The sequence below is a fragment of the Urocampus carinirostris genome, chromosome 2, assembly GCF_059441175.1.
Source record: "Urocampus carinirostris isolate Australia breed hairy pipefish chromosome 2, RoL_Ucar_1.0, whole genome shotgun sequence".
NCBI classification, from domain to species: domain Eukaryota; kingdom Metazoa; phylum Chordata; class Actinopteri; order Syngnathiformes; family Syngnathidae; genus Urocampus; species Urocampus carinirostris.
In genome coordinates, this window is record NC_142350.1 from 24,707,605 (window position 1) to 24,721,525 (window position 13,921).

Here is a 13,921-nt window from a genome sequence, read left to right on the forward strand (position 1 = left end):
TTTAAAAGACAGGAGTTCCAGCACCACCTAATGTCGCTGGAATCAGGCAAATAAGATGGAATAACAGTCTCAATATTAGCATAGGTTATTTGTCGCCATGGGGAAAGACTGCCCGTACTTATTGACCTGTTTATTAATTATTCAAAAAATAAATAAAAGAAAAAGTGAGACATCCAGCACCACTTAATGTCCGTCTGTGCACAACACAGCTAATTAGCTTAAGATAGGGGTATCAAAATTGGCATTTCTCATTTGCCATCTCAGAGTGAAGACTGTCATAATTGAATTGTTTAATAATGATTAAGAAATAAAATGTTCCGAAGAGGCAGTTGCTCTAGCACCAGCTAATGTCCATCTGTGCATGACACTGTTCATCTGCTCAAGACTACAGTAATTAAGTTAGCTTATTTGCCTGATGGAAGCAATACTTTCATTATTGACCTATTTCATGATTATTTAAAAAAAAAAAAAAAACTTTTTACAACAAGCGCGCAAGCACCATCAATTGTCCAGCTGTGCGCAACACGGCAAATGAGATAACGGTATCAAAATGAGCATGGCTTATTCGCTACATAGGATTAAGGACTGCCTGTTATAAATAGGTTGTTTAATAATTGGAAATTTTCAGAGAGACAGCAGTTTTAGCACCACCTAATGTCCATGTGTGCCAACACAGCTTGGGATAACAGTATAAATATTAGCTTATTTGTTGCCTTGGAGGGAAACCAGTTATTATTGACCCGTTGATTAAATATTTGAAATATATTTCCAAAAGAGACAGGAGTTTTATTTTTTAATCTCGCATTTTTCATGATATTTAATCCTCCCTATCCTTTATTAAAAAGAGAGTTTTAAAAATGCTAGAATTTTGGGGGGATGCTTGGGTTGGATTTGGAGGTGGTTGAGCACGGGCTGGTTACGCCTGTGGTATGATATATAAATGGAAAAAAAAACGGCTATGTCTCCAGGATCGGGCCCGAGACCAAATTTTGGAAGCCCATGTGGCCCCTAACTCCACCTAGTTGCCCAGCCCGGCTCTATCATCTGTATCTGCCGCCCTTTGGTTGCTAGGACAGCTGGCAGCCATGTGAGTGGAGAGCTTGTACTTTTCTACTTCCTGCTTCCTGTCATTTTAATAAATGGTCTGCAGTGGATTCCTGTGCAAAAGACCCCCCACACCCACCCACCCTTCCTTAAAAGCACATCTGTCCTCATCAGCATCCCGCCTTTCTTCTCCCTCCCCAGATCTCAGAATAGATTTATCGCCACATGCAGAAGCGCTAAACGACATGCAAATACTGTGGCGGGAAATCAGTTACTGACATATTTGCAGTTTTTGGCACAAAACTTTCAAAAAGTAACGAGTTCTACTTCTTCCAAAAAGAGTTAGAAACGGATTAAATCTGTCGTAAAAGTAGAAAGTTACCAGGGAAAGTAACTATTTCTGTTACTTTAAAAAGAGGTTGTATGTCAAAAATGTTTTTAATTTTCTGAGCAGTATTTGAGTCACTTGAATAGAGATGAAAACACAGGTAGTTGTGTTATAGGACCTTGTCATATTAATTGCGTCTCACCAGCAACAGATGTATCCTACACTTGAAGTGCAACAAATATGAACAACAATATCATTAAAACAATAGCAGTAAACAATATTTAACACTGCAGTGTATAGAATAAATAAAACTCTCACAACTTGAGACATTTGGTCAAGTAGAAGTAGACAACCGCACTTCAAATATTTTGTTTACAACAAAAATCAACATTAAAACAATATAAAGAGACTATCCAATCCCTCTTTCTAACTCTCTCAAACACTTAATCTCTATCTTCCCCCTCTTATCTTATCTCTTTGTTTATGATAGCTAACAAGACTTCTTTCAGTGAGGAAAGAGCAGTAATTTTGGAACAATTAGTGTTTTAAAACGCAGGAACCACTGAGAAAGAATCCTACATTGGTTTAGTTTAAACGGCGGTTATTCCCAACATTGCATGTTTGTAACTACGTTCAAACATACTTGAAGCGTAAATGCTCAAAACTTTGCATTTTGTCCAAGTAATCGCTGGTCCTAAACCCTTCCTGGAACTTTTCTGTCGCGGCCCTGCCGAATAATTTAACTTTAGTGATAAGAATTATGACAACAATAATAAAATCACTAGAGATGTAGATATATATGACATTGGAAAAGGCATAAGGTTTTATCTCATTAACCGACAGCCGTACTGGAAGTTTTTGTCTCTGTCCAATCCAAGTAAATACAGTGTACTACCGATCGATACAGATGCTTTTTGCTTGCAAATGTCATGATCATTGAATAATTGAACGCCTCCATGCTTGAGTTGGACTGTCATTACAATAAACACATCATAAAGATTTAAGGCGCTAAAAATGTTTTTTTTAATAAGGACGTTACAAACTTTACCAGGATACCAAATGTATAGAAACATTTCTATCAAGAAGGTTACAGGACAAAAGCCGAAAAGCAGCAATGTTGAATAACATTGTCAACATGAAAAGTAAAATACCTTTCATTGCACAATATGTTTTAAAATCAAACTTCTGGAAGATGTTTCTGCTCCGTTTTGGCCCTCTTTTCTGCCTGACAGGTAGGATGCAGCAGCAGCAGGCCAAGTAGGGAGAGGTGCTAAAAGTGTTCTTGTCAGTCACGACTCAGGCATACACTTAAAGAGTAGCCGAGGGCGCCAGGGGAGAGAGAGAGAGAGAGAGCGCTATCTACATGGAGAAGCAGCACTTTGAGGAGGAGCAAAGTATCGACCCCAGGATAAACATAACGATCGAATTAAAGTATCAAAAGGACCAGTTTTTGGTGTGGGATCCCCTTTTTAGCATTGCCGAAAAACCACTCAAACACGTTGATTTAGTTTTTAAGTCATAATGATTATAAAAGAAAACACCAGGTCACAAAATAAGTCCAGATGACGTTCGGCTTTCAAAATCCTGATCCCCGTCAGACTTTGCTTTTGAGCATCTGGATGTGTTTAGCGCAAAATAGCGAGCACAAAACTTCACGCGCCCGGATGGAAACGTAAACACTCTTAGAGAAATGTTTTCCTACACCGATGGTTCTCCAATAGTGGGGCGGATCCCCCTGGGGGGACGCGAGATTCCGTCAAGGAGGGTGCGGGCACGTATGACTTCTGGGAAGTTTTTTTTTTTAACTTTCCCAGAATAAAGTGCAATTGCACCTCCACTTCACTAGAGTGCAATGGCGTTCTCATTGGGAGAGTGTTTCGCTTATTATTCTTCCCTCGCGTCATAGTTTGACTATTTTTACCTGCTAGTGAACAATAACAAGACTTTTTGCTCTGACTGTCTTTTATTTAGGCAATGGCTTCCACAAATACCCTTATAAGGTTGTCCTACAACTAAAACAAAAATACAAAAAAGTGCCGTTAGCCTGTTTAGGGGCCGGTCACACAGACATTTGCGGCTGAATAACGGCCAGAAATTTCTGCCTTTGAGGCGGACGCTATTGGACGCATTGAGATCGCCATTCAGACGAGATACAGCGGTGCTTAACACGAGGTCGGAAATTCGCGCGCGGGTGGCAGCGCGAAATTGTTTGGCGCTGCTCAATTTTTCAGAGCGCGGGTACACAGTGTTTCACGAGCGTATTGAGGCTGAAGCAGATGCTGTTGGGCGCTGTTGGACGTTTTGAGACCGCCATATAGACGAGATAGAGCAGTGCTTTACTCGCGGTCGGAAATTTTCACGTGGTTGGCCGCGCTCAAAACTTTTGAGCTGCTCAAAACTTTTGAGCTGCTCAAAAGTTTGAGCACGTGTTAAACCGCGTGCCGCACACGTGGTCAACACGAGGAAATGACGCGGAAATGACGCGGAACGACGTGCTCTGGCCTCGGCCAGGGCGTGCTTACACATGGGTAGGACGGGAAATTTCAGCGGGTAATCGTGGGTGGAGCATGGTAATAGCATGTTCTGCGCCTGTATCGCGGTGTTATTACGTGAAATTAGCGTGTTACGCGTGTGACAGTCAAACGCCTTTCTCCGCGTATAAACAGCGCGAATGCCGAGCACACGTCAGTTGTGCTCGTGACGTCAAAGGGGTGAACATGGATCCCCGTCAGCGTAGTTTCTCTTCATTTCGAATAAATCTTTCGGTGCATTCGCAATGGTTGCAGCAAGGCTTTAATGCTAGGACCTTAGCTTGGCCTTTTGGCTGAGAGTAAGAGTCCCGGCTCCTAAGCTTTGTAGCGTATTATGAACTGATCGATAATGGATAATGAATTAAGAAGATAGACCAATAACCCTTAAACCCCACCCCCCCCTCGTCAACGTAGTGACCTCGTTTTAATCCATTTTTATTTCTTGACATTTCTTTTCAAGATAATGAAATAGAAATGATGCCATAGCTTGAAATCTAGATCTTCACCGGACTGTATCTTGTGCGGTTATGATTTTACAGCCCGGTGCCGAGATTTGCATCCCCTCGCTACTACAACCACGTTTACGTCATTTAATTTCACTTTTAGGGAATGTAATGGCGAACATATAACCAAAACCACTTCGTCTTGCATTTATTGGAAATGTAATACAACTTAAACCGTTCCGTCTTTGTTATTATTGTGAACGTAATCGAACGGTAAATCCTCCCCCCCTCGCGTGAACGCGCATTCTGCTGCGCTTCCAACTAAAGCGATCGTATTCTATATAAAACGCTTATTAAAACTATAAAGCGAGCTAATTATAACAATTGGGAGATCCTAGTCTATATAACGCGTTTATTTAAACAATAAAGTGCGATCGTATTCTACAAAATGCGTTTGTTAACGTGGATGACAAAGTCACGCGAGGGGGTGGGGCGGTGTGGGTGTTGCGTAGGAGTCGGATTTGGGCACAACACCGGCTCGGGAGCTTTTATACCCGTGGTCCACACGAGAAAATGACGCGGAAATGACGCAATGAGGAAGCGGAACAGTCGCCGGCGTCTGTTTTGCGGGCATACCACCGATGAACAGCAGGTTGGCCAGTTTTGCGCATTTTCCATCCCGGGCAACCACGGGCAAAAAAAAAACGCAAAATTTTAGCCGTGATTCAGCCGCAAACGGCTGTGTGACCGGCCCCTTACTACACGTAAACATTCTGAGCTAAGCTAAGAGATGCTAATAATATTACCACGGATTTGCCAGAATCCGTGGTAATATTATTAGCATCTCACAGAATCACAAAACGCAACTTTAAACAAATATCTCCTAAAGTTACCAAAAATAAAACAAAATGTGTTCAGGTGCTTGAAATCCTTGAAAATACTTGAATTGTAATGTTCTGTTTTCAAGGTTAAGCAAATGCTTAGATTTTGGGTTGACGTTATTGCCATTGCAATGTTTCTTGGCAGTCTGACTATAGAGCACGCGCAAAATCCTTTTTAGTTTTTTAAACTGCGTGAAAATGACGCCAACATGCCTGTTTTGGTGGCTTGTCATTAAGGCATTGTCACACTTCTACAAAAATACTACTACAGAAATATGGCAAATCACTACTATGGATATATAACAATAATACTACTTCAGAAATACTATTACAGAAATACTGCAAAAAGACTACTACAGAAATACTACAGAAATATTACTACAAAAATACTACTATGAAAATACTACTATATATATATATATATATATATATATATATATATATATATATATATATATATATATATATATATATATATATATATATACCACAGAAATATTATGGAAATTATATGAAAATACTACTACAATAACATGGCAAAAATATTACTGTGTAAATACTACAAAAATAGTACTACATTAATACAGTACTATAATACAGAAATACTACTTGGGAAATACTACCACTTATATACCTTAAAACAACTCAAGACATACTACTATGGAAATACTAAAAAATACTAGAGAAACACTTCTTCAAAAATACTCTAATACAACAATACTTATGCAGAAATTTTATTACAGAAATACTACAAAATGACTACGAGAGAAATACTACAGAAATATTACAACAGGAATGAAACTATAAAAATACTACTGCGGAAATAGTATGGAATTGTTGTAAAAACACATCTACGGAAATATTAGAGAGATTCTATGAAAATACTACTAAGGATATATTACTACAGAAATACTACTACGGATATACTACTACAGAAATACTACAAAAGGACTACTACATAAATATCACAACAGAAATTCAACTACAAAAACACTACTACGGAAATACTATGGAAATGCTATAAAAACACTTCTAGAGAAATACTACACAAATGCTTTGAAAATACTACTACTACTGATATATAACTACAGAAATACCACTACGAAAATACTACTACAGAAATACTACAGAAATAGTTGAGAATTGCTATAAAAATTCTAGTACGGAAATACTACAGCAATACTAGAAGAATACTACAGAAATAATACAAAACACACAAAGTTCTTTAAATAGGGACTGCATTTTTTATTTTACTTGATTTTTGAGTGTTTCAAACTCAATTTGATCAAACTCATATGTTTAAAAAAATATAAAAATAAATGAAAATGTCGACAGCTGCACGTATATATAGTCATAAATGCAAATAAGAGAAACTTGGATAGGTCTCCGGCCCCGGCCCCCTGGCCACATTTTTGAACCCGCTTTCTTAGGGTCTACCCATGGAATATGTAAATGGAAGCCGAACCTCAAACTTGTGGCTGTCTGTCAAAAAGAAGCTGTTGGCTTTACCTTGGGAATGCTGTGCTGTAAACGGCGTTTGGGTCTCCTTGCTGTACAGGACCAATTCCTTGGGTTGGAAATCCACTTGTGTAATTTTGGAGGCCCCCAACTTCTGCATCCGCCGCCTGCCTCGCGCAAAAAGATGCTCAAAATTATTCATTAGGACTTCATTTTTCATTATTTGTCCATCCTATTTGTGTTCTTTCAGGTAACAAACCCGAGTTCGGAGTCGGCTTGCAGTTGCAGCACAGAGGGGTCCGTGTCCCACTGCAGTGTCCTAAAATCACCAGCAGATGGGGCAAAAGATAAGAAGTGCCATCCACTCACTGACACAGCCAAGAACACAGCGGATATAAAAGTCAACAGGTCATCCAGATGTCAGCTTTTTAAGATTCCTTCGATCATAAAATTAATTTTCTCTGAATACAAAACGTGGCTGTTCTAGTAGGCTTATACATGACGTTTCTGTCCCCGCATCTAATGTTTTAACTCCGTGGTCGGGAACCTTCTTGACCCAAAGAGCCATAAAAGCAAAACTATTTAAAAACCTTTGGGGAGGTGGAGAGAGCCAAACCTGTCAACCTGTACGTTTTTGCCGTACAAAGTACGTTTTTTATGCATTTTAAGACGTGTACGACGTACAAGAAAATCTGTACGGAAAAACACAAATTTGTCAATTATGGGTACCATCCGGTAAACACCGACTATCACTAAACGGCAAATCAATCAAGTCAAACGAGTTCGCCGTGGTAGCCTCTATCTCAGTATCGTTTTTTTTCGTTGCAAACGAAGCAAGCTGTTTCATGCTACTGTGCGCATGCGTCTGCCGCCTGGGGACTTCTCATCATGCATCATTCAAAAAGAAAATATATGGTGTAAGATTATTTTGTGTTTTGTAAGGGAAAATGCGACAGTTTGTAAGGGCATGGAGCCCTGGAGGTTGACAGGTATGAGAGAGCAAACCCGTATAATTTAAGACTGAATTCAACAAAACTGCAAAAGCCGCTCTCCAGAAAAAAGCACATTTGATTTCACTGTGTGACATTAGATGATGTGATCAAATCAATGACATAAGAATAATGCCTGAGCATGTGTCCTATATCAATATCAATATACCACTTAAAATAAGTCTCAGCTATATGTACTCATGAAAATAGCCATATATTGCTCGCGAGCCATAGGTTCCCGACCACTAGTTTAACTCATTCAACACGTGCCAAATAATTATGGAAATAACATCTTATTGCAAGAACACTCAACTTATGCATAAACGATGCAGGAACAATGCAAAAACTTTCACAAGATTTCTGTCATCTTTCGCAAACGTGTCCAAAACGTCATTCCTCCCTGCCCCGACGATGACGAAGGGACTTTGTTATCTTTTGAAAAAGAAAAAAGGCCCGCTAACGCTCTGCGGCCCAGTGGTTCAAAAGTAACGTACGATGATAACGTGTAAAATGCCGCCCTGGAGTGGTTTATATAGAAGCAATAAAAAGGATGTATGGGATGGCCAGCAGATTCTATTTGAGCAAGCTAACCCTTGCAATCAGACTTCCTATTGTGATACTTTTCAGGCCTGTTGAGTGCACCCGTCAGACCTCACAGCTAGCGCCGGTTCATTACGTTGCCAAAATATCTGTTTTTACGCGAACCACCGTCATTCCGATTGACAATTGAGCGATGGCTAAGCCCCGCCCCCTTTCACTCACTAGAACAAAGATTGAAGATTATGTGAAGACCGCTATGGAAAGTGTCACAGTAAGGAGACATTTGGCAGGAGGAAAATGATGCGCACTTGTTCCCATAAAGATTCCATATCAGCTCAAAGTAACTAAGAGGGCCTCAACTATTCATTGTGGGGTTATATTCATGATTTAATTGTTGAGAAGGTCCATGAAAAGCTTCAGCTAGTCTGTGGCTTAGCTGAATATTTTCCCAGAACATGACTTTTTGATCATCTGTAGGCTACAAGGATTGCCTCTACGTTAGTTTGGTGCTACAGTATTTACATTGAATCAATAACACTGCCAACATTTGTTATCTTAGGTATTTACAGCTAAGTTATAGAAGCTAGGCTCCAAAGGTTATTGTTACTATGACTAGAACCCTTTGGACACCAGCTAACAATCACATATGATTAACAACATACAAAAACTAGCTCATAACAGGCCAGTGAACTCCCATGATGTAAAACACAGCCAAGAGCTAACGTTAGCTAGCGCCAACCTAACGTTAGAGATGTTAACGTTAAAAATAACTTGATATTTCCCTTTAGCAAAGTGACAATACGCTGTCTCAAATACTATGTCAACTTATCTTAGAAAATATACGGACATCCTTACGAAATTTATCCACGTTAAGTTGGTGCTGTGGTCAACGAATAACTTTATCCAAAGCAGACTTCCCTCGATTTAGATGTGGCTAATCAATTAAAAAATACCCCCATCACCCAGCCTCTCAGGATACCTCAAATCAGATTTGCATGTACCCCATCCACACCGTTTGACTATTTTAAAGTATAAAATCCAATAAAAAACACAAGAAATAAATGAAAACCGACTAACTATAATGCAATTAAGTTTGTCCGAGTGTATGGAGTCTGCTGTGCGCACTGTGATTGGCTCATCGCATATGAGGGCGGGGCTTAGCCGTAGGTCAATTTCAGAGCCAGCTCAAACGTCGGCAATCTTTAAAAGATGCGGTGAAGGAAAAAAAGTAGTTTGAAGAATGCAAACTGGCGTGTTTCGGTACGATAAATTGCGACAATGGCGCCTTTTTGTCGTGAATTACTTTTCCTAGGGCTGCTTACCTTGAGTTTTGTACTTGGGACTGGCCTTTTAAGAAACCTGACCTCAACCTAAAGTCAAACACACACAGCCACAAATGGAGACGCTCAGAATGGCACAGTGTCGGCCACAAGAGGGAACTGGCTCAATTTGTCAAAGTGACTTAGATAAAGACTTGTTTTTCTCTGAAACTTGAGATTTGGGGTTGTATCACCCCTGGCGACAACAGTGTGACATATACTGTAATAGCAAACAATGAAGACTCGCCAGATGGATTGAGTGCATGTCGTTGTGGTGCAGACAAATGTGCTGGATGACCACTTTCATGCACATCATGATTTAAAGAGATTCTATTTTTTTGTGGTTAAAGTTTGTAATACATAAACTGAGACTCTGCCAAGGCTGCCCTATGTCACTGACTGTGTTCATAAGTTTTATAGACAGAATTTCTAGGCGCAGCTATTGTGAGAAAGGGGTCTGGTTTAGGAGCCCTCAGCTTCACACCTCTGCTTTTTGCAGATGATGTGGTGCTGTTGGTTTCCTCGAGCTGTGATTTTTAGCTTATACTGGAGCGATTTGCAGCAAACTGTGAAGTGGCCGGGACGAAGATGATCATCTTAAAGGTGGTGACCATGGTTGTCAGACGAAAAAGACTGGGCGGGCCTTTCCAGGTCACGGATGAAATCTTGCCCGAACTGGAGAGTTTTAAGTATCTCGGGGTCTTGTTTACGAGCAAGGCTAGGATGGAACGAGAGATCGACACAAGAACCGGTGAAACGTCTGCAGTCATGCGGACCCTGTATCCGTCTGTCGTGGTGAAGAAGGAGCTAAGCCGAAAGGCAAAGCCCTGGATTTACTGCTCGATCTACGTTCCTACCCTCACTAATGGTCATGAATTGTAGATCCTGGATATAAGCAGCTGAAATGAGCTTCCAGGGTGGCTGGGCTCGCCCTTAGGTATAGGATGAGAAGCTCGGTCATCCGGGAGAGACTTGCTGTTAAGCCGCTGCTCTTCATCTTTGAGAGGAACTCAAGCAGCTTGGGAATCTAATAAGGATGCCTCCTGGGCGCCTTCCTCTGTAGGTGTTCCAGGCATCTGTCATTGGCAGGAGGCCCGGGGACGACCCAGGACACGCTGAAGACACTACGTCTCTAGGCCAACCTGGGAACGCCTTGGAATCCTGTCGGACAGTCCATACGAAGTGGCTGGGCAGAGTTAGCATGGGATGGTTTACAGGAATATCTGTACCCAGTACAGATAGTTGCTAAGAACAACAGGGCTAAGATCCTGTTGTACTTCATCTACCAGACTGACAAGCAGCTTCCTGCTAACCAACTAGATATAGTAATAGTGGACAAAGAGCAGAGGAAGGTGGTGATAATGAATATGGCCATGCATCAGCAAGAATTGTAGAGCATCAAAATAATTATAGTTGGTTTTAAATATATTTGCATCATATGATTTGGGTTCATAACAAAATTTGCGCTAAATAGATAGCAAGATCTCCTCCTTGATCTGCTACCTTATCGTGGTGGAGGAGTTTGTGTGTCCCAATGATCCTAGGAGCTATGTTGTCGGGGGCTTTAAGCCCCTGGTAGGGTCACCCATGGCAAACAGGTCCTAGGTGAGTGGCCAGACAAAACGCAGATCAGAAGACCCCTAATGATGAGAGAAAACTTTGGTCCTCGATTTCCCTCGCCCGGACGCGGGTTACCGGGGCCCCCTTCTGGAGCCAGGCCTGGAGGTGGGGTCCGCTGGCGAGCGCCTGGTGGCCGGACCCTTACCCACGGGGGCCGGCCGGGCACAGCCCGAAGGGACGACGTGGGACCCTCTTCCCATGGGCTCACCACCTGTAGGAGGGGCCAAAGGGGTCGGGTGCGCAGAGAGCTGGGTAGCAGCCAAGGGAGGGGTCCTTGGCGCGACGATCCCCGGCTACAGAAACTGGCTTTTGGGACATGGATTAGGGTGAGAAGCTCAGTCATCCGGGAGGGACTCGGAGTAGAGCCACTGCTCCTCCGCGTTGAGAGGAGCCAGTTGAGGTGGCTCGGGCATCTAATAAGGATGCCTCCTGGACGCCTCCCTCGGGAGGTGTTCCGGGCATGTCCCACCGGCAGGAGGCCCCGGGGGCGGCCCAGGACACGTTGGAGAGACTATGTCTCTCGGCTGGCTTGGGAACGCCTCGGGGTCCCGTCGGATGAGCTGGAGGAAGTGGCTGGGGATAGGGACGTCTGGGCTTCCCTTTTAACGCTGCTGCCTCCGCGACCCGACCTCGGATAAGCGGAAGACAATGGATGGATGGATGGAGATAGCAAGATGTGCTCAAGTGGTCATCAAATTAGACGCGTCTATTACCACAATGTCGCCACATTACACTCATTCTTACCTAAATCTGTGATGTGATCAGCAAAACAAGAGAAGAAATAATTTCAAAATAAGCAAAAATGGGTTTTGGAATGAGGTCCCGGATGTGACCGGAAGTGGAATCGTGCTTACCTGCCAGCTCCTCCGCCATCTGCCGAATCCTGGCTTTCCGTTTCGCTTGGCGTGCTCATTGATTTGGACGGCGACAAAAGATTGGGACCTGAACCACATGGGAAAAAAGTAACAATGCAAATCATAGTTCCTTGCAGAAAGAATTTTCAAGACCTTGAGGAGGCTCTGGAGAAATCCCGATACTCTGCAGCAAGGCTTCGGTTTCCCGGCGCTTTCTGTCCAAATCGGAGTCTTCGGATGCAGCGTCCATTATTTGCTGGCTTTCAGCCTGCGTGGAAGAATCCCAATATATAGAGTTCCTAAAAGCATGATCCACATACAGGCGACCTGCGTAGTAGCGGCCATGTTGGATGCGTAGGTGTACATTTACATCGTTTGATATTATTGTGATTGATCTTCGTGTAAAGACGTTACTCTGTTCATATTCTGCATCAGTCAAAAAAAGTAATGCTTAATACTTAGCTTAGTGTTTAGTACTATATTTTTTCCATTCAGCCTACATTTGTAGCCTACCTTACAAATTATAAACACGGTTAAAAATGGGATCTTTTCTGAGCGCAACATCATCACATTCATTCACAAAACATGGTCAAAAAATAGTATGTGTGATATTAAATGTGTTTTTTTACAGTTGATTACATGCAGCTTTACATCTGAACCAACCCACCACTCTAAACAAACTCAAGTGAGAGCTACGAATCTAAACATGCTTGCCTCACTTGTCATACTGGTTGAAAATAAATACAAAAGTACGTAATAAGAGTTTTAGCAGTGAACGGACATAATAACATCAGATGAAACTACTGACGCTGAGAAAATACTGCGCAATATTGTCTATAACATGAAACCAGACTGGACGTCAGCTCTTTCAAACCATTGCTGTGCTCACGCAGCGGGAAGGAGCATTTGGTTTGTAATTATTTAAAAAAATTATCTATTTTTAAATAGAAATGAGCTATAGACTCTTTTTTTACATACTCAGAAATTAAATCGTCTAACGTTTGGCATGCCTGACCTATTAGTGCTCCAATGTGGCACATTGGACTCACCTTTTTGGTCACTTCTTTCTTCTTCCTCTCCTCTTCTTTCCTCTTTTTCTCTTCCCGGATTTGGGCGAGGCGCTGTTTCTTGCGCTCCAGCTCTGCTTTTAGGTCACTTTTGTCTGCCATGGTCCTCTACTCTATCTTGCAAAATAGAATTATTTGTCAAATGACATTTTTCTGCAGCAAATCAACATTTTGCAGCTCAGAACAGTCATTTAAACCCACATCCCACCCCGATTTTTTTTCATAAATTCCATTTACGAACACCTCCTTACCTTTTCCTTTGGTGTTGCTCAAAATGATGTGTCACAGGGAAAGATGCTGTCTCACTGCAACGCCTGGAGCTCTCAACGCATCCTTGATCCAAATGACATTTAGATGTGTGCCTTGAAAAAAGGCACCAAAACCCTCTTGTGCGAGACCCTAGTGCATTTCAGATGGAGAAGTTTTTAACAAGACATGAGGCAGGTTGTCCAGCAGCTGATGAAAAGGATGATGCGGAGAAAGAGGATGAGAATATCCCAACACGATGAAGACCGGTCCCTTTTGTCATGGCTTTTGCCACACTTCCCTCTAGTGGACTATTGGAGAAGTTAACGGCTGGCCTTTTGTTTTGCTGCCATCTCCTGGACATTTAAATAACTCAATTGGACATCACATCGGGTACTTGATTCGTACTTTTTATTGCTATGTTTAACAGAACAAATGCTATATTCAGACACCCCCCCCCCTCTTTTAAAAATAATGCATAGGCTGTTTTATTTATCAACACTACATTGAGCAGAAGGGTTCCATGGCAACTATATAAGAAACATGGGGTTGCCAACCTTTTTCATACCCGTCAACCTCCACGGCTCCATGCCCGTAAAAA

The 13,921-nt window shown here is 41.9% G+C and overlaps 1 protein-coding gene across 5 annotated transcripts in view; it reads right to left on the reverse strand.

Moving 5' to 3' along the window:
• dync1i1a (dynein cytoplasmic 1 intermediate chain 1a) overlaps positions 1-13,584 on the reverse strand; it is a 69,007-nt gene extending 55,423 nt beyond the window's left edge. For 2 of the 5 annotated variants that reach the window (XM_088329548.1, XM_088329545.1), the window contains exons 1-7: positions 13,326-13,584; positions 13,057-13,191; positions 12,161-12,275; positions 12,008-12,095; positions 9,537-9,584; positions 6,945-7,004; positions 6,737-6,852 (exon numbers count right to left, since the gene is read on the reverse strand). In XM_088329548.1, coding sequence (XP_088185674.1) covers positions 6,737-6,852; positions 6,945-7,004; positions 9,537-9,584; positions 12,008-12,095; positions 12,161-12,275; positions 13,057-13,176 — 547 coding nt within the window. In that variant the 5' untranslated portion in view covers positions 13,177-13,191; positions 13,326-13,584. The remainder of the gene's footprint in view (positions 1-6,736; positions 6,853-6,944; positions 7,005-9,536; positions 9,585-12,007; positions 12,096-12,160; positions 12,276-13,056; positions 13,192-13,325) is intronic. The other 3 variants (XM_088329550.1, XM_088329549.1, XM_088329547.1) reach the window with 2 other exon arrangements.
• Between the last annotated feature and the right edge of the window lie 337 nt (positions 13,585-13,921).